The sequence below is a fragment of the Rhinichthys klamathensis genome, unplaced genomic scaffold (genome assembly GCF_029890125.1).
Source record: "Rhinichthys klamathensis goyatoka isolate OS25496 unplaced genomic scaffold, OSU_Roscu_1.1 h1tg000050l_1, whole genome shotgun sequence".
NCBI lineage: Eukaryota > Metazoa > Chordata > Actinopteri > Cypriniformes > Leuciscidae > Rhinichthys > Rhinichthys klamathensis.
The window spans coordinates 1207391-1232695 of NW_026606596.1; the positions used below are offsets into that span (position 1 = coordinate 1207391).

The 25305-nt window shown below is 38.3% G+C and overlaps 6 protein-coding genes across 7 annotated transcripts; 3 read left to right on the plus strand and 3 right to left on the minus strand.

The window, feature by feature from the left end:
• The first annotated feature begins 4615 nt into the window (after window positions 1-4615).
• LOC130082728 (ubiquinol-cytochrome-c reductase complex assembly factor 3) lies at window positions 4616-5479 on the plus strand. Its single transcript, XM_056247582.1, has 2 exons — window positions 4616-4814; window positions 5233-5479. The coding sequence occupies exons 1-2, from the start codon at window positions 4698-4700 to the stop codon at window positions 5359-5361; spliced, it is 246 nt and encodes an 81-aa protein (XP_056103557.1). The 5' UTR covers window positions 4616-4697; the 3' UTR covers window positions 5362-5479.
• Window positions 5480-6528: 1049 nt separating this feature from the next.
• Window positions 6529-8633, minus strand: faub (FAU ubiquitin like and ribosomal protein S30 fusion b). The gene is made up of 5 exons (XM_056247652.1): window positions 8517-8633; window positions 8322-8406; window positions 8086-8230; window positions 7815-7870; window positions 6529-6947 (listed from the first exon to the last, which is right to left on the minus strand). Exons 2-5 carry the CDS (start codon window positions 8394-8396, stop codon window positions 6822-6824), a joined length of 402 nt encoding a protein of 133 aa, XP_056103627.1. The 5' UTR covers window positions 8397-8406; window positions 8517-8633; the 3' UTR covers window positions 6529-6821.
• A 158-nt stretch (window positions 8634-8791) lies between these two features.
• Window positions 8792-10045, plus strand: mrpl49 (mitochondrial ribosomal protein L49). The gene is made up of 4 exons (XM_056247651.1): window positions 8792-8931; window positions 9135-9282; window positions 9456-9580; window positions 9677-10045. Exons 1-4 carry the CDS (start codon window positions 8830-8832, stop codon window positions 9821-9823), a joined length of 522 nt encoding a protein of 173 aa, XP_056103626.1. The 5' UTR covers window positions 8792-8829; the 3' UTR covers window positions 9824-10045.
• Window positions 10046-10677: 632 nt separating this feature from the next.
• Window positions 10678-12870, plus strand: znhit2 (zinc finger, HIT-type containing 2). Of its 2 annotated transcripts, none has more exons than XM_056247654.1 (2): window positions 10678-11030; window positions 11151-12870. In XM_056247654.1, the coding sequence occupies exon 2, from the start codon at window positions 11165-11167 to the stop codon at window positions 12761-12763; it is 1599 nt and encodes a 532-aa protein (XP_056103629.1). In that variant the 5' UTR covers window positions 10678-11030; window positions 11151-11164; the 3' UTR covers window positions 12764-12870. The 2 variants fall into 2 exon arrangements, with proteins under 2 accessions (XP_056103629.1, XP_056103628.1); XM_056247653.1 differs by having other exon boundaries at window positions 10680-11030; window positions 11117-12870.
• A 268-nt stretch (window positions 12871-13138) lies between these two features.
• tm7sf2 (transmembrane 7 superfamily member 2) lies at window positions 13139-16987 on the minus strand. The gene is made up of 11 exons (XM_056247656.1): window positions 16859-16987; window positions 16568-16634; window positions 16255-16451; window positions 16108-16162; window positions 15540-15734; window positions 15287-15390; window positions 14607-14726; window positions 14315-14483; window positions 14160-14240; window positions 13880-14002; window positions 13139-13305 (listed from the first exon to the last, which is right to left on the minus strand). Exons 1-11 carry the CDS (start codon window positions 16970-16972, stop codon window positions 13145-13147), a joined length of 1386 nt encoding a protein of 461 aa, XP_056103631.1. The 5' UTR covers window positions 16973-16987; the 3' UTR covers window positions 13139-13144.
• Window positions 16988-17388: 401 nt separating this feature from the next.
• vps51 (VPS51 subunit of GARP complex) lies at window positions 17389-24390 on the minus strand. Its single transcript, XM_056247655.1, has 11 exons — window positions 24078-24390; window positions 23742-23871; window positions 22955-23101; window positions 22557-22776; window positions 20845-21748; window positions 19398-19613; window positions 19238-19321; window positions 19007-19141; window positions 18786-18907; window positions 17982-18069; window positions 17389-17868 (listed from the first exon to the last, which is right to left on the minus strand). Exons 1-11 carry the CDS (start codon window positions 24255-24257, stop codon window positions 17608-17610), a joined length of 2487 nt encoding a protein of 828 aa, XP_056103630.1. The 5' UTR covers window positions 24258-24390; the 3' UTR covers window positions 17389-17607.
• Between the last annotated feature and the right edge of the window lie 915 nt (window positions 24391-25305).

Consider the following 25305-nt stretch of genomic DNA (forward strand, 5'->3'; position numbering starts at 1 on the left):
TGAGGGAGAATTGAGACGTGAAAGTACACATCCTTCAGGTCGACCGCTGCGAACCAATCTTGGGGACGGACACATTTAAAAATAATTTTGAACGGAAGTTTGTGAAGGGCCCAATTCAAACCATGCAGATCCAAGATCAGACGTAACCCATCGCATTTCTTGGGTACAATGAAGTAGGGGCTGTAAAACCCTGACCTCATGACGGCTGGAGGTGCTGGCTCTATTGCATCCTTCACCAGTAGTACTGCGATCTCTGCACGCAGGACAGGAGCATCCTTGTCCGCCACTGAGGTGAACAGAATGAACCTAGGGAGACACAGGGCGAACTGAATCGCATAGCCAAGTCTGATCGTCCGAATGAGCCAGCGTGACGGGCTGGAAAGCGCTAGAAAGGCTCCTAGACACTGAGCAAGCGGGACCAGTGGGACCACAGGTGTACCTGCGGTGGGGCAGTGAGGTGGAGGACAGGGACCCGACCCGGAAGGCATAGCGTCCTGGAGTGGGGTCTGAGTGTACGAGGGCACAGTTCCCGTGAGGGAATGGCAGGAGACGCATGAGAAGGCGTCACGTCTTGGAAGCGCAGACTCCTGCCTACTGGCGATAGAAGAGGGGGCCGAGAGTGTCACAGCGTTGCTCACTGTCAACCGCGCCCTCTTGGGACCCAAAGATTGTGGAATCTGCTCTTTTGTTGAAATTGTGCGGAACAAAAAACAAACTCAACAAAGGATTCTCCACCCTACCCTCCTCTGGGAGAAGCGGTGCACCCACCGTCTCCAGAAGAGCAGCTCCCTCCATCTCTGGGTCTCCATCTCCCTCCCTCTATCTCTCGCTTGGAGGATCTGGCGAGGACTGAAACGGGCTGCGTCCCTTTCCTGTGACCAGCTCCATGTTGCGGCCTGGGTGAACACTGCTGCTGGCCCGGCTGGAGAGCACCCACTGTAACCCTCAGATCACCCTATGTATAAACCAAAGTAGCCCTCTGCTGGGAAAAGGAACTATTGGTGGATAGCAGAGGGGACCCCACCTCTTTCAAGTCACGTCGAACGTGAAAGACTGATAAGGACCTAGCACTTTCCTTGGCAATTATGCAAAATTATTTGACGGGAGATCTGTGATTGACCAACCACAATTAAGTATTCCAGAACTCAGTTTAAAGGAGTGTTCATGCCATGTCATAATTACCGTAATGATTCTGAACTGTAAAAATCATTCAAGTGCTTGTAGAACTTGTAATTACAATGAGAGCTACGACTTGTACCACATTACCACCTGACCACTGCAGATTTAAGGTGTGTTTGGTTTGAAGCGATGCTGTGCAGACCAATTGTTGTATGACATTAAAATACTGTCAGAGCGATTCAAAAGCATACAGAGCTTAATTTACGGTAATTGCGTCATGGCGTGAACGCACTACGCAGCATAACCCCCATACCAACCATTACAAAATTATTTTTTTACCTGCAACACTTTTAATTTATTAGCTGTATATTTATGTGTACAGTCAGGATAAAAATAGCGTACTATGGCCAGCACTCAATGTTCTTGTTATGTATTTGCTCAAGACAGAAAGGTCAGTTTTGCACAGAGCAGAAGCTTAAGCGCATAATGTACTTGTTTAACTATGTTATATTAATGTGAAAAAAAGATGAACTTTGTATTTGGGAAGTACAGACTTTTAGGTATCTATTTCCAAACACGCACTCACACATACCATGTTCCCCTTTCCACAGATGATTTATGTACAACACATACGCAAACTCTAAGTGTGAAATAGTGTTTGAAATTCCGCCGAGAACTGTAAGTGGGCTCTGCTTCCCAACGCCATCCCAGCCATGATTAGCATTCATACTGGACGTGCTACTGTGAAATACCACACAGGACCTCACCACACAGGTGTTGAACTGTGTTAAACGCTGTTGAGAACATTATGAAAGCATCGTGCATGTGTTCTGTATACATAAAACAATACTGCATAGACAAGGGCAAACTATTACCGCTTAAAAATGCAAAGCACACCTATAATCATCGAAGGTAAACCACACACAGTCTACATACACAGACACGCACATGAATATTTCCTTCAATGATCAGCGGTGCACCTTCGGGAAAAAACGGGAGTCATGGCAACAAGAGCAGGCATCTGCAAGCGTTACTGTAGCAATCAGAGAGGAAAGGCAGCCAGGGGGTTGGCGTGAGAGGTGTCATTATAGACTGAGTGATTTGGAGGGGGTGTGGGGGGCGCGAGAAGCAGGAAACGATTAAATATTCAAGCAATAACGCAGCCAGTAGAAATTACCTCGCTTTCTGCTTCAGAACTTTAGAAGTTTAAACCTCTAGCACGGATGGAATTCAGAACAGGAAAGGTGAAGGAATCGCTGTGGTTACAACATGTAGGCTGTCTGAAAGTTCTAAATGCTGGAAGTTTTAGAACAAAAAATATGTTTTATATATAAAATACACACACACACACACACACACACACTGCACGGGCAAAAAGTCACTGTTTGAATTTAAATGGGCAAATGCTTGAGAGTCTATGATTGGATTATTAGTGATAATTATCTTTCTAGCATGTTTGGCAATGGTTCTTCTAACCCTAATAGATGGAATGTGTAGCTTTTTATTTCTTAAAGAACCATTTAGGAAGACACATCATTGCCATATTTCAGGATGACAATGTAGAGATTCATCAGGCTCAAATTGAAATGAAGAATCATTTTACATGAATTGGCACCTCTGAGTCTATACCTTAAATTCATTGAAAGTATTTGGGATGTGCTGGAGTAGGCTACACTTTACAGAGTGCTTGACTCTTGCATTGTCAATACAAAATCTTGACCAAAAATTGATGAACCTCTTGATGGAAATAACATCACAACATTTATTTCCATCAAGAGGTGCAGCAATTTTTGGTAAATATTTTGTATTGACAATGCAAGAGTCAAGCACTCTGTAAAGTCTAAACATAATCATGCACATTTAACTTATCAACAAAATTTGTTTCTGATAGGATTCCTTTAGACTGCTCTGACTAAACCGGATGTAATCCATTTCCAGTAAAATGCAGGCTGTTATTGCTCTAGAACCATAATATATGAATATGGCATCTTCTTTAAATGGTGTAAGAGGTTTTTAGAATCATCTTGTTTTTTTCTGCTTTCATTGTTATGGCAGTGATGGATAATAGCAAGTTATCTTAGTTGTGTTGTAGTAGCTGCATCTATGGTGTTTGTGCAGAAATATGGTTACCACAGCAATGTTTCGTAAGGGATGAACAAAGCTCAACATGTGCTCAAGCTGGGAAAATGTCGCTTAAAGGGACACTAATGTATATCTTCCTTTCTAGCTATCTATTTTGCACCTTGACTCTGATGGACACACATTATCAGCACTTATGTGCTTTCTCTACACCCACACAGCCTGCAGTGCCTGTGCCTGAACGGAGTGTGTGTGACACACACACACACACACACACACACACACACACACACACACACACACACACTTAGACCAGATAGTATGTTAGAGCCATCTGGTGGAAAGTATAATTAACAACTGTTCTGTGTCCTGCTGTTTTTTTGTTTTGTTTTACTTATTCAGTCAGCGTGCAGCTTTGCATTATGCAAAATGCGTTAATTTGACCCTTGAAAGATGACTAATATTTTAAAAAGCAATATTTCAAATTGAAGTAATGTTCTGTTATATAGTCAATGATTAATACCTGACTTATTACCTCATCATACCACATTCCACAAATAGTGTAGTGTTTGTGTCCTATTACCTAGCATAGCCTAGTGAAAACCATTAGAGAACTATTATCTAACAAACAATTCACCTAGCATGAAAAGTAGATAGCTAAATGTCTGAATCCACTGTCTATAAAATGTTGATTTTGGCCTGTCCTGCCTCAGAGGTCTTGACCTTCTTGACTATATCCAACAGTTAATGTCATTTTCACATAATCCATTAAATTGATTTTCAATTGATTGTTAATTCAATTTTTTTTAATTATTAGCTGCTTTATTACCAAAACTCTTATGCTGTGTCCCACATGTTGTCCAATCCTGTTATATAGATAATATTCAACTACAAAAAAATTTAACAACCACCTAGAAATATGAAACCCAAGAAATAACATTATCTGGAACCTTTCCACATGAAAGTTAATAATATAATCCAATGTTTCTACACAAATTGTATTGACAGCATTGTAAAAAAAAAAAAAAAAAAAAAAAAATACAATTAAAAAGTTATAATTATTATATTATATAAATATTATATTATATGTTTGTTGTCGATTTGATTATTTAGTGTTTATTTAGTTTTACAATGTATATCCCAGGTTCTAAACAAATAATTGGAGAAAACAAAACTCTTATATTAGCTTGAAATACGGTCATCTCCGTTGTATGTAGAAAGTGCGACTAGACGGTAAAAGGTGATGTGAGAGTTAAAAGACTTAAAAGCACGTGCGCCTGTTCATTTACACAATAATTACAGACCAAATCTCCCAGTAACAGGTTAAAAAAGTTGTATAATGATGTAGGCTACTCCCACAATGCACCGCATCGTGTCAACTGACAGTGTTGTATACTCACACTGACCTAGCTTTTTCCGCGATCTAGGGAAACTTGATCATTTATATCAAGCGTATAATTAAAGAGTTTTGTCGTGCTCGCGGAGAGCTCGTGCACACAATGAGCGCCATGAGGACCATGTTGGTCTCGATCGGGCTGGTCGGGATTGTCGGTGTCGGCTACGGAATGTGGGCCATAATTTCACCAGGAGAAGAGAGGAAAAGGGAAATGTTGAAGGTACGAAAACATTGCAGCTCTATAAATGAGAAACACAAACCTATAAAGAAAATGCGGGGTTGATGCGAGGAAGGTGCCTCATGTAATTGTTTGTCAACATGTGGTCGTACAGGCTTACACGATCTCTTATTAACGAATTAATTTAAGCAGGGTCAAGTTTTATTACACTCTGATCGATGATATTTACTCTCTAGTCCCTTTTTACGCCTCCGGGTTAATAACAATTATGAGTGAGCTGCATTAGTTGTTGTTGTTGTTCCATTGCATTGGATAATAGCACTTAGTCATGGATTAATAACACCTTGTTCACGAGAATGTTTAAACAATATTATGAGGTTTTTAAATTGCATCTGAAATTATAGTTCAAATTCCTGATAAGATTTGTAACCTTGATCCATCTCTCCCTCTATTTTTCCAGAATCTGCCCGAGGCCAACCCCCTCCGAATGGAGGAGAGCAGGAAGAGAAATGCCCTCATGCTCCAGGTGCTGAAAGAGGCTGCAGAGACCAATGAAAACATTGCACGTGGAATTGGGAGCCAGAAATGATGGAATGAGTTTTCACATATCAGACTTTAACATGCTACCGGGATTATGTACATATGCATGGGAGGAAAAGTATGAAGGCTGTGACTTATTTAAATAAATTCTCTGCAAATGCTCCATGTCATAGGCTATGATGTTGGTTATTATTTGATGGACATGGCCATGAATGGCACTGACAGATTTGCTTTACTTTTGTTTTCCTTCCTGGATAAATAATCTTAAAATAGTTGCCGTTTTGGACCATATGTTCCAAAAACAACTTAAACATATTAAGTTGGCATGACCTGCTATTTGCTGGTTTTATGGCTGGTCCAAAAACCTGGATTATCCAACAGGGTTAGTGTTTTACAAGTAAAATTGTTTAAATATATGTATTTAAATTGTAAATAAAACAAAGTGTTTTTTTGTGTTAATTATATTTGTACAAATATTTGGCCGTACCCTTTATATTGTACATCTCAATCGTGAACAAGTTAAGTGAATAGTGTTTCTATTACGCTCTGTAGTAGAATGGTAATCGTGCCTGCGCAATATCTGCACAGCAATGACTTGCACGAGTGCATAACACAGCGCTAACACGGAATGCTTCCGGTTTTTAAGGTCAACGGTATTTTCCACAATGCGTCCAAATGTTTGATAGAGTTAGTGCTGGTGGATAGGTCTCTGTATCAAGATTAACAATGTTACCAAATTATTTGGAAAGTAGACCGTGTCATTGTTTATAAACAGCTGAGAACAGTACAAAAGGAGCTTTGACACTTTCTCCAGAACATGTCAAGTCCAACGCCACTACCGGAGAAGTCGAGTCCTGTCACAAAACCGCTCTCTGAGAACTGCTGGAGCTGTCGAATCCTCTCGGGCGGTGGGCTGCTGGCTTCAGGCGGATATGTTTTCATGCAAGCGCAGAAATTAAAACATTTAGGTGGACCCAGATCTATGGGGAGAGTGGCTCAGATCATGTTTGCAGCAGGTGAGATCATTAATGCACTCTCTGTTATGAGTTATGAAATCAGATCTGACTTTGAGACATTTTCTCTCCAGGTTTGGCTTCTTGGGGTCTCGCGGTGATCGCTGATCCAGTGGGAAAGAAAACAAGAAAACAATAACGTTGCACTTGCTGCTCCTATATTGACATGGACTTTTAGAATGAATCACCAAAGCCACAGTGCATGATGCTGCAAAGTTCAAATTTTATTCCAATGTACAGTAAAACCGTGCAAATGAAATGAATCAATCATATTGCATTAAATGTTTTTTTTTTTTTTTGCAACTTACAAACCATCTTTCTTTTACTATACTATACTTGTACAAAACATCGTTATAGCATATAAAGTGCACAAATTAGTTGTATGAATCAGCTGGCTTTTACATTACAATTTTCCTATCAAAAAATCTATTACTGATAAAGCAAAGAAAACTGCCCAGGAATGCAGTGAACATTGATAGTCGTTTTGAAGAGAAAATTATGAGTTGGCATTTGGTCCTTTCTTTTTGCCAAATGTTGGGACAACATTGACAAAGCGCCGGTTGTACTGAATTCTTCTCTTTGCCCTGCCGGTCTTTTTCTTTTTCTTTTCCTGCTTGTCCACCTGAAAGGATCAATATCGGTGCAATAAGTCAATAAACAAGTAAATGCTCACAATTAGGATTCTCACAATATTATGCAATATTTTGTATTTGCATACTATTCATCCTAATAAATTCTCAAAATTAGAATAAGTGTGTCCAAAATCATAGAATGTTGAAATGAAGCTTCGGGGTAAGGTTTTAAGTGAACAAAATGATTGGAGAAATCCTTTATCAAATCTGCAACAACATTGTGAACTTTTAAATGCAGCATTATACTAAAAGGCAAGGAGTTTCTCCACATGAAAGACCCTCCACTCTCATATCAACATGCTACTTTTCTCTCCAGTACAGTAGGAAGACTGTAGAGCAAATTAAATGAAGTGAAATGTGAAGTGTGTGTATATGAAGACGTTAAAGGGATAGTTCACCCAAAAATGAAAATTCTGTCATCATTTACTCCCCCTCAAATTGTTCCAAGTTGCTGATAGATCCCTTTGACTTCCACAGTAGGAAAAATAAATACTATGGAAGTCAATGGGGTCCATCAGCTGTTTGGTTACTGACAATGACATTTTTTAAAAATATCTTTTTTTGTGTGTTCGGCAGAAGAAATACAGGTTTGGAACAACTTAAGGGTGAGTAAATGATGACAGAATTTTCATTTTTGGGTGAACTATCCCTTTAACTGTGACAATATGACTGACAGGACAGTTTACGGTGACAGGATTCACATTCGCGGTCCATTGAAGACATCATTATGACATGGTAGAATGTCCCAAAAGTTGCCTACTCATCTGCTACACAAAATTCTGTACTTTTTCTTCACAGAAAGAGTACATTCTTATAGGGAATGGTATAAGTAGGGACACAAATACGTGTAGACTTACCTTGGGAGTTTGTCCTCTGACTTTTCCTGCTCTAGCCAGGGAACCGTGGACTTTGCCTTTGGGTTGGGAGAGGTTATATTTATGAAAAAATGGATCATAAAGAGGCAAATACCAATTATCATAAAGGAATATTTATAATTTCTTTGATATTCTATTTTCAGCACAAATGATGTTTAAAATAATGGAATTCATCAGACCTTCCATCTACAACATTACCATGGTAAATGGTAACAGGTAGAGGGTAATAAAGGCATGGGGGTTTGATCCTTACCTCCTAACAGCCTCGAAGACACCTCAAGAGTGTTGAACTCCTCAATACCAGACTGACAAACCAGTGTCTCATCCTGAAGGGGAATCCCGCAGTGTGAAATGATCTGATCATCACAGGCCAGACCCTCCAAAGCTTCAATCTGAGCCTGAGAAAACAAGTACAGTTCGTGAAATGCAATTTCCGATTCAGGTTTCTCTAAATAAACTGTATAAAATGCGTACTGTAACACAAAGTACCTTGATATGGGCAACAGTCTCGGACCCATTCAGATGAACGGAGTGCAAAGTCTGGGCACGAACAAACAACTGCATGGTGTCAAGTCTTCGTAACAGAGAATTAAAATGTCATTACCTTGACAGAATTGTCACAAACGGCACAATATCATCACCACTATTACTTATATATTGAAAGTAAAGACAAGTACTACTAACATGAATCGATATAGATGACTACGAGCGCCAAACACAACATCAAAAAGTCAGAAGTGTTGTTTACGCGTTTCTAGAAAATGCTGTGCGCATGCGCATTTTATTAAAGCCACTTAAAAGTCCCATGGACAGCATTTTAAGCACAATTTTATTATAATGTTGCGTTTTAATTTCTTGGTACAAAGAAGTGAAAATAACATGTTATAAATATAGATTTTAGTCAAGGTCTTGCATTTTTTTCTGTTGTCAATAAAGCTTTTCATTCAGACTCATGACGTAAGATTTTGCTGTCCTTCCTCTCTCTCAGAAAAGAGAAATGTCCGCCTCCGTCAGAAGCATGTCTTTGACAGTCTGCCGAGTTGCTTACAGAGCTTTTAATCCAGCCACGCGTTCATTGAATTGTGGAGCTTGCTTAAGAGTTAGTATCACAATCAGTTTTACCTTATAATTTATCCTTGTAGTTTAATAATAGGGTGCATTGAATGTCGCAATGTTAATTTGCATCGGGATGATTTGTTCTTGAAATGTTGCGAGTGGTTTTGTGCAATAACAACCAACAATTTTAGCTTAATATTGAAACATAGATGGGTGCTTTAACAAGACTGTTTTGTTTGATTTTAGACACAAAACAGCCCTCCTGAAGGATCAGGGGGCATCATTGAATCCACAGAAGAGTTCAGGTTTGTGGAGAGACTTATTCCTCCTTCACGCATCCCAACTCCTCCTAGACGTGATGGTCCTGCACCGTCAGGATGGATCCCACCACCAGGTAGACGCACTTTTATTGTTATCCTAGATGGGAAAATACATATGATCATACCAGTCTCTTAGCTATAAGGGGTAGATATTTTGCATCATATTGCATTTTTAATGAGTTGTGGGAAAAGTATTTTGTGATATTTTTATTGATGGAGTTTTATTTGTTTTTTATTATTTACACAGATACTCCACCTTCACTGCCCTACATGATCCGTCGCTCCAGAATGCACAATGTTCCTGTTTACTCTGACATCAAGCATGGGAATCAGCAAAGCACTCTGCTCAGAAAGGTTGAGGGAGACATATGGGTGAGTGTAATGAACAGACGTGTTTAGAAGCACTATGTGTAATAATATAATGGTCCAAGATTATTCTATTTTCTACTTTACATCAATCGTTTCCAGGCCCTGAACAAGGATGTTAAGGAATTCCTGCTGGGGCTTACGGGCAAAGAGCCTCCAACACAGGTCAACGAAGTAACCGGGACTATTAGAATTAAAGGGCAGTTTGATAAAGAGCTGAAGGACTGGCTTCTGAAGAAGGGATTTTAAATGCTGAAGTGGTGAACAGTCACTGGAGTCTCAAAAGCCACAGCCAATGAACTGAATTGCAATACAGAAAAGGCTGAGTGATAAGTTTGTCAGTTTGTTAACATTTTTCATGTTATCCCTGATGTTTAGGATTAAAACAAATAAATATAAGGTATTCTCAAAATCCGATTTGTGATACTTGTGTCTGGAATATATTTCTAATAAAACATACATATTATTGAATAGCATTATGTACAATAACAATTCAATTTATTTTGGTCCTCATAGACTATCTTCATGATAATTTACAAAATATACATGGAAAAAAGGTGTATAGCCTTAGGCCTATGCTTATTATGCCTACCCTTTTAACACAATTAGTAAGTGTCACTTTTCTCACTGGAGTTGATTTATACAAAATAAACAAAAACAGTTACATAAGACATTTCGCAAAATGTGGATACTTAACTAAAAAGGTACATATTTCAAACATTAATAAAATAATTTGAAAATTCCACATACACAAATTATTCATTTCGAGTTATTTGTTTACCACCTTATTTAAATAATAATAATAATAATATTTACAAAGTGAACTACACATTCTTAATTCCTGTCACAATTATTTTATGGGTTAACCCCTTTGACAGATATACATTTTTTACATTAGTTCTTATTTTTTTTTACTCTTTTTAAATGCTTAGATTCCCCTTAGTTTACTGACTTTCTCTCATTTCAAACCTCTGAATACAATTAGAAAGTAAATTATTACACACTTTATACATCCCCTGTGCAGTGAAAAAAAACAACTAAATCAACACATTTTAAAGCATGTAATTGATTAAATATATTTGTTGGTTCACATAGTAAACCTGATTTACAATCCTTATTGCTCTCTTCTGTAACATATTTCGGATTTATGTTGGTTATTCATACTTTCGTTCAAATATTAAACATACAAGTATGAATACAGCAATAAAACAATATAAAAGAGAAAAACGACAAAAATCTATCTGGCTGTCTGTCAATCTGCGCAAATATTGCGCAGCCTTGTCGTTTAGAGCAAAAGGACGTATGCGTCATCATGTTGCGACGATCAACGTAGTTCTAACGTGACGCGTCAGTATGAACGCATATTATAAACACGCGCTGACGAAAAGATCCTCTACTTTTTAAGTTTATTTGTGTGTGTGAGAAAACAAAGTGCGCATACACAGATTTTTGTCAGGTAAGATAAATACCAAAAAAAAACTTTATTAGTAGTGCTGTTGATGTGTAATTGAATTTAAAGATGATTTTACGTTTTAATTGCAGATCATAACTATCATACAAATGCATTCTAACTCAGGAAATTAGCTTCTCATGGATCCCGTTGTTAGACGTAAAATCCCTGCGTGTGTTCGTTCATTACTCACTGATATTGCACCAAAGGAGGAAGAACACTTTAGCGACTGGCCAGAAACAGACTCTGACTCGATTACCACCAAAGATGGGATTGCACTTCCCAAAAGAGGGACTTCTGAACCTCTCCTGACACCTGCTTATGGCACAAAGGACGGAACTACTGATGGAAATGCATCATTAGTCAAGCCATGTGGGCTTTGCTTATCCAAACCGTCCTGTTACACTTGCCCAAGGTGTAACGTCCTGTATTGCGGACTGGCTTGTTACAGGAGTCAGAATCACTCCTCATGCTCAGAGGAGTTTTACAGAGAGTCTGTGCTTCAGGAGCTCAAATCACAAGGTGCCACAGATGAAGAGGGGAAAAGGAAAATGCATGAAATTCTGTCACGGCTCAGACAGAGTGCAGAGAGTGAGAGAGGGATGGAGAATTTATTAAGGAACTTGGGAGAAGATGAAAATAGTGTGACTGAACAAGACGCACATGCTTTGGAGCTGCTTTCTAGGTTGGCAGAGATTCAATCTGGCGGGGATGAAAAAACTCACGAGGTGCAAGAAATACTGGCGAAACTCGGAGATATTGAACACAGGAGTGATGAAGAGGAAGCTGATTTAGCTGAAAAGTTAACCGGGCTCGATATCGACTTTCTTTCAGAGGAAGAACTCTGGTCGTTGTTGTCAGCCCAGGAAAAGGAGAAATTTGAGAGTCTAGTGAAAGAAGGTGGCATCGGTGGGCTAGTTGTCCTGTGGAGCCCCTGGTGGGAACGGCATGAAAAGAACACTAAAGCACTTATAGAGGAACTTCAGTCTGAGAATCAGGAAGAAAGGCACGATGTGAATGAGAAAAAAGAGGAAAAAAACAAACAAGTCAGTCACAGTAAAGTACAATCAGACAAAACACTAAGACGCTCAATCCCTCCAATAAGTGCCAAAATTCCCCCTCTTCACACGCTATCGTCAAAGCCATCTCCTCTAGTGCGGTTCAACCTGATCAATGCTCTTTACAGTTACACCTTCTCCCTGTGTCTCTACAATGGAGACTTCTCAGAGATTCTGCTAGAGTTTTGTCAGGCGGTGCTTGCCATCTCTGAGGGTCTGGGCGGCGGACGGGTCTTCAACTCTGTCCCAGAGGCACTTGACGCCGGGATAAGGGCAGTATCTGCAGGAGGATACTTTGATTCCGAGGACCCTTTAGCTTCCCTTCGAGCTGTGGAAGCGGTGGCTCATATTCTGACTGGAGAGAGCAGAGAGGACACTGAGGGATATGCACTGTCCGCTCTGTCCCAGCTGCGCACAGCTTTGAGCGAGGCAAAGGCTTCTGTTCCGAAGGAAGACGAGCGGACAAGGCGGCTGTTTTTTCAAGCTGGAAAGAAGTGCCAGTTTTTTCAGTCTTGGGTGAAAGAGAATCCCAGAGCTTTGAGGAGTCTGGCAGGATGCGTGTGGACGGACTATGAGAGAAGGGAGGAGGAGAGGATGACATTAGAGGGAGAGAAGAAACGCTTGGAAAAGGGACGGGAAAAAAGTAGAGGTAAAGGTGCGTTGATAGAAGAAATTGAGTGAGATTGTGATTATTACTATATATTAGTAATAATAAGGCAATTGTCTTTTAAAAACCATTTGTGTGTAATGCAATTTAAAGAATTAAAAAATTGTGGTTGTTGAGTATCCTTAAATGTCATTTATGCTAGTCCACACTTGAAGATTCAAAAAGCACTGATGATATTGAAATGCTTTTTAATAATATAATACAACATATTTTTCATATTTAAAAAAAACAAACATTTGAATGAACATGTTATGATGCAAAAAAACAAAACAATGTATATATATTATCTTGGCTCAATGGATATCTGGTTCTCGGCACCGATGATGACATACACTTTTGCACCTAAATAGTTGCACGCAGCAATCTTTTGGTCATTCAGAACACATCAGTCCGCATTAATAAATGAACGGGATTATTCTGTAGGGCACACGTCTGCAGTAGGTGTCCCAGGCCAGTCCGTACTTGGCTCTGCATTGCTTCTCATCTCTGGCCTCTCGGTGGATGAGCAGACTGGTGAAATATATGACATAGAAGTAAGGCAGAATATGTGACATTCCTAGGGAAAAAAGTGGAATAAACAAATTATTATATTGGAAGTATGATTTGTCTTACATTTCCTTTTATTTATTTTGATGGCAAAACATGGATAGTTTAAAATACACTGGCAAACAGCTAATACATTTGTATTTAAAGTGATAGTTCACCAAAAGAAACAAAAAAGAAAATTATCATCATACTCACTCACATGTCATTTCTTTCAAACCCATAAGACTGGTTAATCTTCGAAACACAAATTAAGATATTTTGGTAAAAATTGTGTTGTGCTCTGTGTATGTGTGAAGATCATTGTTTAGATGGTTTAAATGTCAAATAAAAGCCAAAATAAATCTCATTTATCGCAAGACTTGAATATAAACCGCTCAATTCAAATATATCTTTTTATGACCTGTTTGATTCTAAGTTTTGGTTACCTGGACTTTCAATCGAGGGACAGAAACCTCTCAGGTATCAAAGTTTTATTGGTTTAGAATGACATGATGGTGAGTAAATGATGACAATTTGTAACTGAAATGATCAGCATGTAACTGAAACGAAGGACACCAGTTATTAATAATTTGCTTATCACTTACCGCAAGGGAGGGACCAGGCCAGAGCCATGAGAAGGTCCCCCAGGTAGTTTGGATGCCTGACAAACCCCCACCACCCTGACACCAGTAGCCGCTTTCCTGTTGCCGTGGCAATAGTTTCCAGGTCTACAAGTGAAAAAGGGTGGAAGAGAAAAAAATTTTATATTCATCTGGAGGCCCTATTTGTCTCTCCAGTAAAAAATGCATCCTGTTTCATGTGTTAGATACTGATAATGTGTTCACTTGATACAAACTCAAAGTTTGTAGTAATGCGATTACTGACGTTCTACACTTTTATGTGTGGGGTCTCTTCTGAACTGGTTTTTCTGAGAGTTGGACTTCCGGAAAATGAAATAACCCATTCCTGTGAACGATTGAAAAGAGGAAAGTTAGAAACTGTTAAACGCTCAGATTGCTGCAAAACAGGCTGTAGATTACCATTTAGAAGAATAATCCCTGTTGCTCCAAGAGTACTGAGTGACTGTGGGTGTACAACCAGAAACATGGCCTGAAGGCCATATGTGAAGGGAACCCAGGCCAGATCGCCAAACGCCAACATGAACCCAAATCCATCATGCACAATGTCCATAGTAGTAAGCACAGCCTCCTGCAGATAAAAGGAAAAGTATAATGTTATGTATGTGGGACTTAGTCTACATATTCCAAACAGTTCCTTCCACCATTATAAATGCATTTCATAAGTTTTCAGACTAGACTAGTTTTGTCATACTTCATTCCACAGTGCATCTGTTACATAGAGGAGCTGGAAGCCGTTGACAAGCAGCATGGCAAGAGATGGAGAGTCCCTCAACTCTACTTCTTTCATTAACATCCCCAGGTTTATTACCACCTGAAAAAATAAAAAGAGACATAGGTAAAAATACTTTGGTGTTAATTTTAAAGTTGCATAACCTGAACCTGCATGTATACTTTCATTCAGCAAGGATGCATTCAATTGATCAAAAGTGACGGTAAAGACGATTGTTATAAAATATTTATATTTCAAATAAATGCTGTTCTTTTGAACTTTCTATTCATCAAAGAATCCTGATCAAAAATGTATTAGAGTTTCCACAAAAATATTAAGCAAGCAACACAATGGTGTTCAACATTGATAATAATAAGAAATGTTTCTTGGGCACCAAATCAGCATATTAGAAGGATTTCTGAAAGATCATGTGACACTGAAGACTGGAGTAATGGTGCTGAAAATTCAGCTTTGCCATCAGAGACAAAAATTACATCTTAAAATATATTAAATTAGTTCTCTTAAATTGTAATAATATTTCACAAATTTTACTGTATTTTCATAATAATATTTCACCATGTTACTATGTGCTGCATTTTTGGTAAAATAAATCAAGCCTTGATGAGAATAGAGACTATTTTCAAAAAGATTAAAACTCTTACCCAGCCTATTAATCCAGGTCTTAGTTCACAGAAATATTTCAAGTCAAAGTCTCCAATGCGAGGGTTGAGCTCTCGACCCATGAAGAAGTCATACAGAGGATTTCCTACAAATGACAAAGAAACTGAACTGACAAACAGCAGCATCTGGAATATCTGAAAGGATTCTGCATCAAAGAGGTCAAGTGACTACATGCATAGTGAAACATTACTTATAGATAATATAAAAAATAAGTATCAGAACTGATTATCTCACCTGTGTTTCCTCCAAGTGATAAAGCAAGTTGAGGTGCCCAGAAAGAGCGGATATACAGGTACATAGACAGCAGGTAGGACAGCCCAATGGCACAGACAGCCAGAGGCAAAATGAGCTCAAACAGATACCCGAGTGGCATTCCCAGCAAAACACATACGATCAACAGGGCAGCAGTAATGCTCAAGGCATGGAAACCTAAGAAAAAACTTACAGGTCACATTCATATCCACACACATACATATACACTACATTTCAAAAGTTTGGGGTCAGACAGTTGTTTGGTTTCATGGTTTCCATAAAAATATGGTTTCTTCTTCACCAAATCAGCACTAGAATAATGAAGCATATTATATTAAAATAAAATGTATTTTATTTTGAAGCACAGTCCAGATATAGGGGGAAATCGGAGATTACTGACGAATGGAATTTGAACTTTACATTGTATATCATAGGTGGTAAAAAAAAAAAAAAAAAAACAAGGACAAGGGGGTCAAAGGCTATCCTTTTTAATCAAATGTAAATCAGCCAGTATTAGCATTATTTCAGACATACAGCCAGCCTATTTTACCATTTATGGGATATTTCAATCTGGATCCATCTCTGAGGACCAATCCTTCAGAAACCTGTGAACAAATAAATTAGTGTAAATTCTGACATTCTTTCTTCAGAAAATTATCTAATGACTTTCAAAGAAATGAATGATACAGTATCTCACCTTTCCAATGGGCAGCAGGTAGAGAAAACTCTGCAGGGTGATCCAACCTACAACCAGAACCGCAGCCAAAGGGTCCCATAAATGTGCTGCGGGGGTTAAAGGAGGGGGCCACTGCAGGACACTGGCTTCTGGAGACCGACACACACTCAGGAGGTACAGAACAGTCAGAGGCAGAAACACAGGGATGCAGGTGGCACCTGGACAGGCGAGGAGAACAACTAATCTTAAATATTGCACAGAAGCCATATGTAATCACACAGTAGATCCATTATTATTACACATACACAAACATATAAAACAAATAATGGCTCACCAAGAGTACCCCCAAATTCCCTTTCAGCTGAATGTAATGCTTTGTGCTTGTTCGGCTTCATTTTTGCCTGTTTGGGACAAAAATGAGAGAAGAGGAGACCACTTAGCATGGCTGACAACACATTCATTATACAAGAATAGGGCATTATTTAAATTACATTGCGTTTGTTAATATAATATGTGTAAAAGACGCAGGCATTCGTAATATCATGATTATTCTCAGACTTCAGCGAATCAACCAAACAAAACATGAATATATACATAAAATAAACATAGCGTGTTTTTCTCTTACCTCGGTTTTCCACCAACTTACTGTTATATTGTATGGTAGCCGCTCATCATCATCACAGTTAATGACTGAGAAGGTGACGCCTGCGTAGTTCCGCCCAGAACACGCTGTTTGCATGTACTGTCTCTGACCAATCAGCGCGTACCGCTGCTATCAGAAGAGTGGGGAGAGACAACCAGGGGACCAATCCGAATTAGAGTAAAGCGGAAAAACCCGCCCCTACTACTTTCCTGACCAATGGGGAGAGCGTTTGCTCTGGCTTCATATTATTACAGTGCATTAAATAACAGCAGTTTCTCCTCCCAAGACACGTTTAGACGCAAAGTTCTTTTTGTGCATTACGTTTATTAAATACATACTATCCAGTTATGCACATTGAACAGCCTTCAAAGTTGATGAATACAGTAATCAACAATAAAACAAAAATTTCAAACATACTGATTTGTTTTATAAACAAATCACCTTACCCTTAATATATAGTGATTTTAGTTAAATAAATGGCTTTATTTACTTTTACTGTTGAGTTCAGATCTTCATAATTGACCTTTTAGCACCCAATGTTCGCCCCCAAAAAAGGGCACTCTCAATCCAGCTGTAATAGGGTTCAATTGGAGGTCACAGACTTTATATTCAGTGTTCAAGCGACCAGATACAAGAAAAACTTCAAATATAAGTATTAATATTGTCCACTAATTGAGTTCAGTTTCACCTATGTGCAAACTAGACTGCAGATTTAAGGAAAAGCACCCACTCTACCCCCTCTCACAGATGACCTCAATGACACTTTGCTCCATTGGAGACGGGTCTAAGCAACGATGGGCGGCACTACCCACAATCTCATCCAACAGGAAGTGCACCAAGTTCTCATCAGACACAAATCGCCACAGGTACATCTGTAAGTAGTGGCAGTCCACCTGGATTTGCTGCAGTCCGTATCTGCCAAACGTACGGAGACGGACACATTCAAGGAATGTCTTCAGACTTATCTTAATGATGCCAGTTAGCACTGAGACCTAGGAAAGAAAACTGATATTACAGACTGAAAACACTCAAATACAAAAATCTGCATTGGTCAGTTAGATAAATTACAGTAACAATAGTTAGCTAATAGTGTTTTGTTTTCTACCTTGTTGAACTCCACTGGGCTAAATATATCGATCCTCTCAGAAAATAGTTTGTGAATGTTACTGAGCAAGTTTGTGTCCATTGGAGCACTGGAACAAAAAACAAAACAAAACATAAACAATATCCTGTATCAATGTGTGACTATATATTCCATTATACCTTTACAGAACTCAGGCATGTGATCATCTAAAGACAAAAAAGAAGGGGAAGACCTGACCCCATCCCCCCATCCCATTTAATACCATACAATAATAATATTCAAAATATAAGATTATATAATATAAATATTATTCAAACTGTACTTAAATAATCATTCCAATAATACTCCAATAATTTAATGCAATAATAATGTAAGTATTATTGCAATAATACCGTAAAATAAGAAACATGCATTTATAATATTAAATAAATGTTCAATATTAATATTCATGGCTGTCTTCATTTATTTTTTTAAATGTTAAAACATAGCTTATATTTTACCGGAAAAAAATGCAGGGAGGCCCTAAAGCAGGGGTGCCCAACCCTGCTCCTGCCGATCGACTGTCCTGCACAGTTTATCTCCAACCCTAATCAAACACACCTGAAGCAACCAATTAAGGTCTTCAGGATCACTTGAAATTAAAGGCAGGTGTGTTTGATAAGGGTTGGAGATGAACTGTGCAGGACAGCCCTGCCCTAAAGCTTCTATTTGTTTGACTAAAGATTTATAAAAGCTTTTTATTACAAATTTGGGAAGATGGTTGACGCAGGTTGCATTTTCAAATGCACGTCATAACTTAGTAAAATGAGTGCAGTGATTGTGCACCTGGGTGTGTAGCTTGGTGCGTAGCGGATCTGCTGTCTTGAGCTGCTGTACACAGAGAATGTGCGTTTGCTGGAGTCACTGCTGTGCGCTTTCCTCACTCCTTCTTCATAAAGCAGTCCCACCTAGACAAATGCAGGAAGGAGAAACATTACAATTGGCTTATGAAAATGATTAAGATTTTTTTTGTATATGACATTTGGAACAAATGTTCGATGCATCACCTGTACATCAATAGAGGTAGTATCTTCCACCACCCTCTTCATTACAGCTCGAACATTTCTAGGTTCAATGGTGTTCACCCAGTCTCTTGTTTCCACGCTCTTCCTCAGCATTTGACTAATGATTAACCCCTGAACCTGTATAAAACAAAACCAGCTCAACAAATGTTGTCCAGCAACAATCCTAGACCAAAATAAATGACTCAGGACAGCTAAATATTTTCTATTAATTACCTTAACATAGTGGTTCAGTAATTTCTGAGCTGCTTCTCTGGCCTCTGCACAAAGTGCTGTAACAGGAGTGACTGGAGTGTGGTGCTGTTTAGAGAGGAAAGTCAGCATGAGTAGTGTATTTAGAGTTTGTTTTTATCAGAATATAATGGATATGGAATACCTGTACAAGAAACTGTTCATCTGTGAGTGTGAGAATGTAGGAGATGGTGGAGGTCTCGTAGTCCAGACAGAGACGAGAGAGCAACAGAAGGAGGGCAGGAGGGGTGGATCCTCCTCTGTCACCTGCACTCTCACAGTACTGCCGAGACGACTGGCAGATAAACTTAATAAAGCTCACCACCAGACCCTCACGCACACCCTGACTGCAAAACTCACCCTGAGAGAAACATACAAGACAGGTGTTAGACAAACGACAGTAATACTTTTAAAAAGGGTGACTTCACCCAAAAATGTGATTATTTACCATGGACAGCTATGCAACTACCATGTTGACGCTTCAAAAAGTTCATAAAGAGATCGTAAAACTAATCCATATAAATAGAGCGGTTTAGTCCAAATTTTCTGAAGAGACACGATCAATTTGTGTGACGAACATATTGAATTTGGGCTTTTATTCACATGTAAACATTGATTAGCAAACATAAGCAGAAGCTCAATAGTACCTGCTTGACGCGCTTGAACAAACCTCATTGGTTCTTGCTGAAGTGCAGTGAAGTGCAGTGCAACAGAACAATAAACCTCATTTGATCTCACACATCAAGCGAACATACTTAAGCTTCCGTTTACCACAATTGATGTGTGAGTTGATGAATGTTTATATGTGAATAAAAGCCTAAATTAAATCTGTTCATCATATAAAGCGTGTCTCATCAGAAAATTTGGACTAAACTGCTCAATTCATATGGATTAGTTTTACGATCTCTTTATGTACTTTTTGAAGCGTCAAAGTGGTAGTTGCGTAACTGTCAACAGAGGAACGTAAATCTCTCAGATTTTATTAAAAATATCCTAATTTGTCTTCCGAAGATGAATGAAAGTCTTACAGGTTTGGATAGAACGACATGAGGGTGAGTAAATGATGACAGAATTTAATTTTTGGGTGAACTAACCCTTTAACCCTCTGGTGGTCTTCAGCTATTTTAGACCGTAAAATTTATGTTTTGAGTTTGGATTGGAATAGTATAAAACTTGATGACTTTTTTTGACACTTGTTATATGAACATGAACAATTTTAGGCATGAGTAGAAAAGCCGAAATGATCTTTTAAAAAAAGTCACACTTGAACACCATTGTGCTCTTTGAAAACATCTATAATAGTTCTATACAGTCATTTAGTGGTAGTAGTAATACCATTGTATTGCGTATCATTTTCTTTATTTCTCCTACCAGATGGCACAAATCTACCTTCCATTTATTGAATGTTACATACCTTTAAATTAAACACTGTATAGTACATTGATTTCATAAAAAAAATTAAGCTTACTGTCTTCAGTCTGTTTTGACCGCAGAGGATCACAAGTGTGACAAGTGTGTGAAAGGTCCGATACTAAAATGTAAGTATTTTATATACAAGTTTTTAAGTTACATATATACAGTTCATTCTTTACCTTGAAATAAGGCTTGTTGGAGAATGTGATGTCCTTTGCTGTGAAGAGATGCACTGATGCTAATACAGACTTTAACTGATTCAGAATAAAGTTTGATAAGGACATCAGCAGTTCTGGCAGACTGGGCGGGGCATCCTTGCTTGCAGTCCCTCCTACGAGAGCCCCACCTCCCGATGCACTGGCCCCACCCACTGATAGACGAGGGGCAGCCAATGCCTGTCTTACATCAGTAAGGCTGTCATGGTAGAAGGTCTGTAAGGCAGACAGGTACTGTTTGATTCTCTCTCCTGCTGCTCGCACCACTATCTCAGTTCCTTGGCTGGGCACTGCTGACCCCGGAAGTAGTTTGGATATGGCCTGTAATCTGCGATGAAAGCGATCCAGAGCTCTCACTAACAGAGAGTTATCTCCCACTCCCTTCTCTTCCTGTATCCTCCGCTCCACTAGAGAGAAATACCTAGCAGCTAAATTGTCGACAAACACATGTAGCTTGCCATTAGCCATCTCTGGGATGTTCTTCGAAGCTAATTCACCTTCTTGGGGACGGTTGATGAACAATTCTTGATAGGAGGCAATAACCAAACAGAGACTGCTGACAAACTCATTACACCCGCGATCTATGAACTCTAGAATGTCTGTTCCGGCCGTAGGGGAGAGGAATGGATTGAACGCAGAGGAACTAGGAGATATGGGATTTGATCCAGGACTTGTTTTTTGGGCCGAGCCTCCACCAGTATCAGTAACCGCAGAGTCTTTAAGCTCCGCCTCCAGTCCCTGGAGATCCGCCTCCAACCGAGACTGGGCGTGGCTGAGGAATTTGTCACAGAGCTCCTCCGCTGGCTCATCCAACTGCAGAAGCAGCTCAACGCATTCAGAGAGATCTTTAGCACTCGAACCTCCATCCCTGCAAGCAAATATTACCTTTACATTAATAAAGAACATGACATTAGATTTGAGGGGAGGCATGTACTGTAAGAAAAAAAAAACCCACTTCATCCCAGTGTTATAAAAGTATTAGTTACAGTATATACTATTAATATTTAGAAATAGCTTTTCATTTTATATTTTCATTTTTTATATAATAATAATAATAATAACAACAACAACAACAACAACAACAATTTGTTACATTTATATAGCGCTTTTCTGGGTACTCAAAGTGCTCTACATATGGCTTTGTTTTTATTTAATTAGTTTTTTTTAAATATATATTTCTATTTACATTTTTTAATTGTATTTTTAAGCTTTATTTCTAATTTTCATTATACTAATATTAATATTATCATAATGAAAATTATGAATATGCTGGTAACACTTTACAATAAGGTCTCATTTGTTAACATTAGTTTTAACTAATTAACAGACGTTAACTTACAATGAGCAATATATCTGTTACAGTATTTTTTTGTATAATAATTAATATTAATGTGTGATTAATGCATATAAATACTTAATAAAGTTACATTTATTCATCTAATATTTATATTTTATTTCAGCTTTATTTCAATTACTGAAAATGATTTGTAATAGTTTTATTTACCAATAGCAACACTGCTTCCCCCATTTCATCTTGTATAATGTATGGTTGAAGCATCTCAACTTTGATTTGGGACCAAATTTTGTATGCTTCTTGCTAAATTATACTGAATATAGCATCTAAATTTTTTCCAAAACTAATACAAATATCCAGTGACATCCGAGAGAGCACAGACCTGAATTTCTGGCGCAGCTGTTGAGCGAGCTGCTCCATAATGACATGGCAGTCGTCTTGGATGCCCCTGAAAGAGGGCATATGACTATACTGCTGCAGTACACACCGTGCCCTCCGGTGGGCACTCACTGCCTGGGCAAAGGCCTGCAACTCCAGACACTTATTAAGCCTTGCTGGCAGCTCAAACAGAAACTGCAGCTTACGGAGGAGAGTGTGAACACCTATACAGAAGGTGAAAGATTCATGACTTGAGCAGAATTCTTTTAAAGCCTTTAGATCAATTGTATCTGAGAGTATTTAATGTGGTTTGAAGACATAATGGTTGTTATACTAGCAATACAAGGCTGTAAAATGAACCAGTCATAGATCATACATTTATTACCGGTATTCATTTCATACCTGATAGTTTAGTTATCTGTGCATGCTGGCCCTGCAGCGTCCCACTAATGCGGGCACTAAACTCTGTGATAGCGGCCATGTTGGCTGACAAGCAGTCCATTTCATCTTCCATCTTCTTGAAGTCATTCTTCATTTTTCTGATTGTGTCTGTGGAAAGACAAATACACTTTTAACATCATCAGAGAAGGGTTATGAATGACACAATAGTGTGATTAATGTCCAAACAAAACCATCAAAGAAACTTGAAGACCAGCCATGCTGGAGAAATGTCATTAAAGTCAGCATAATAACAGAAATTAAATGGTCTTTTTTCCCTATGTACATCAAAGTGAAATGGCTTCTCGAGCAAGAAAAGATGTAGGGCAGGACTTGATTTTGTCAATCAGGAACTGATTGGATTGTTAAATACACCTTACAGACTGTATACAGGTGAACAGATGCGTTCAGAAAACCCTTATAAAGAAAACGCTTAAAGTGCAATTTAGCACACTGCGTTTATATTATGGGCTCACTCAAACGGCTTCTCGAACAAGAAAATATATGGGGCGAGACTTTTTGTGACAGGAGATTGTCCCGCCCTCGCGCCACTAAACACGTAATTTCAGAAGATTAAGAGGGCACATGAATTACAAAATAATAATAATGATTTGCAAAGATAAATAATTTATAAGGCGCACTGCAATATTCCATAAAAACAAGAAATGTAAATTTTGATTTCATGGTGACATAAACGGTAAATCTGAACAACATTACATTCCGATATTTATCATTTCATCCATCTGCTAACCTGTGGCTGAGATGAACTTATTGTAGTTTTCATAAACCAGGGTTTGCATGTCACTGTCCAGAGATCTAATCTGCTTCACCATACAGCTTTCATGATCCATCAGCTCAGCCAGAGAACACTCCTGCCTCAACTGAGACAAACAAGACATTTAAAAGTCAAACCACAATACATTTTAACCTTCTATTATAAAATACAGAGCATGTATTGGAGAATAATGTATATTTGGCATATAAACTACTGACAGCATACTTCCACGCCACATTGCTGACGGATGTGTACACACCTCTACATAACAAACAATAAGCACTCACTATTTATCATTATTCATCACAATACCTTATTTAAATAAATCTCTGGATCGAAATGCGGTCCGTTGATATCACACGGACCCAGAGACTCGGCTTGTTCTGCGGCTTTTCCTTCCTCATTCAGGCCGTAGTAGAGCTTCAGCATATTGTTGTGAACCCGTCGACGCTGGGCCGGGTCCGAATCCGGTGGGGTTGTAGCTGAACTCATTTCCACCACAGCTCAACTATAGCCTAATGTCAGAACGAGTAGGACTTTAATTCATGAATGAATGACAGTTGTCAACAAAACATCTGTAGCAAGAGCTCTGGTTGCTACCTGCCAACTCAGTTTGTGTATAGAGCTGCTGCTCTGTACCAAAATGGCGCTACTGTAGACTGTATTTCAAAATAGAGGTCCGGGACGCGAATTTGTATAATAAAAGCAAGAATTTCCTATTTGGCCGATTTTAATTTGTACCAAATAATAGTGTTCTTAATGTTATTTCAATTACATTTTAATACAAAATGCTTTTTAAAAATATGTTTCAATGTTAATTAAACAGTAATACAAAATGCCTTTAAAAAATAAAGAAAATGTAAATCTTGTTACTGCTAATATACATAAAAATATGCTATTATTAGCGGATAAATTTATTTTTCTCCTGAAGATTTAATTCTGTTAATCACATCAAAGACCTTATTGCAGGGATAGTTCGTTTAAATAAAACACCAATATAAAATCCAATATACATAAAGTTATTTACTGATCAGTATGCCAGAAGTTAGTACAAAGCGGGAATAAAAAGGTTTAATGTTGCATATAAATGGTTTCAGTTAATTTTACAGTCACAAATCTTGGTAGAGAAATTTGTGTATAAAAACTTCACAAACAACAAAAGGTAGTGGAGATACAATTTCAAGGGACAGATGACAGCAAAACAACAACAACAGATAAAATGTATATGTAAAAAAAAGGCACTTTAAATTAGTATTGACAGACTCAGTATTTTATAACATAGATGTGACTATCTACAGTACAGTTATTATGTGCATGACAGATGTTCAGATTGAAATACAAATATGGGATTAGTTTTAGAACAGAAAATATAATATGGTACAGAAGATCTGGGATTAAGCATTTTAGGATTAACATCTTGATGACAACATAAGCATTTAGCATAAATACAGAAATGCAGTAAGATTTTCTGATTTCAGTGTGTACTGATCATTTTACACCATTCAGCTTGTGATGCAAAAAAAAAAAAGTTTTAATTTGA

Bases quoted from the DNA above. Each gene is read 5' to 3' on its own strand.
- LOC130082728 (XM_056247582.1), top strand. From the start codon at position 4,698: ATGAGCGCCATGAGGACCATGTTGGTCTCGATCGGGCTGGTCGGGATT. The intron at 4,815-5,232 runs GTACGAAAACAT...CTATTTTTCCAG, and splicing joins GGAAAAGGGAAATGTTGAAG to AATCTGCCCGAGGCCAACCC.
- faub (XM_056247652.1), bottom strand. From the start codon at position 8,396: ATGCAGTTGTTTGTTCGTGCCCAGACTTTGCACTCCGTTCATCTGAAT. The intron at 8,231-8,321 runs GTACTTTGTGTT...TTGTTTTCTCAG, and splicing joins AGACTGTTGCCCATATCAAG to GCTCAGATTGAAGCTTTGGA. The intron at 7,871-8,085 runs GTAAGGATCAAA...CCCAACCCAAAG, and splicing joins GTCTTCGAGGCTGTTAGGAG to GCAAAGTCCACGGTTCCCTG.
- mrpl49 (XM_056247651.1), top strand. From the start codon at position 8,830: ATGTCCGCCTCCGTCAGAAGCATGTCTTTGACAGTCTGCCGAGTTGCT. The intron at 9,283-9,455 runs GTAGACGCACTT...TTATTTACACAG, and splicing joins AGGATGGATCCCACCACCAG to ATACTCCACCTTCACTGCCC. The intron at 9,581-9,676 runs GTGAGTGTAATG...AATCGTTTCCAG, and splicing joins AGGTTGAGGGAGACATATGG to GCCCTGAACAAGGATGTTAA.
- znhit2 (XM_056247654.1), top strand. From the start codon at position 11,165: ATGGATCCCGTTGTTAGACGTAAAATCCCTGCGTGTGTTCGTTCATTA.
- tm7sf2 (XM_056247656.1), bottom strand. From the start codon at position 16,972: ATGCAAACAGCGTGTTCTGGGCGGAACTACGCAGGCGTCACCTTCTCA. The intron at 14,484-14,606 runs GTATGACAAAAC...TTTTATCTGCAG, and splicing joins CAGATGCACTGTGGAATGAA to GAGGCTGTGCTTACTACTAT. The intron at 13,306-13,879 runs GTAAGTGATAAG...TTTTTTCCCTAG, and splicing joins GGCCTGGTCCCTCCCTTGCG to GAATGTCACATATTCTGCCT.
- vps51 (XM_056247655.1), bottom strand. From the start codon at position 24,257: ATGAGTTCAGCTACAACCCCACCGGATTCGGACCCGGCCCAGCGTCGA. The intron at 23,102-23,741 runs GTTAGCAGATGG...GTCTTTCCACAG, and splicing joins TAAGTTCATCTCAGCCACAG to ACACAATCAGAAAAATGAAG. The intron at 19,614-20,844 runs GTAAAGAATGAA...TGTTTCTCTCAG, and splicing joins CCAACAAGCCTTATTTCAAG to GGTGAGTTTTGCAGTCAGGG.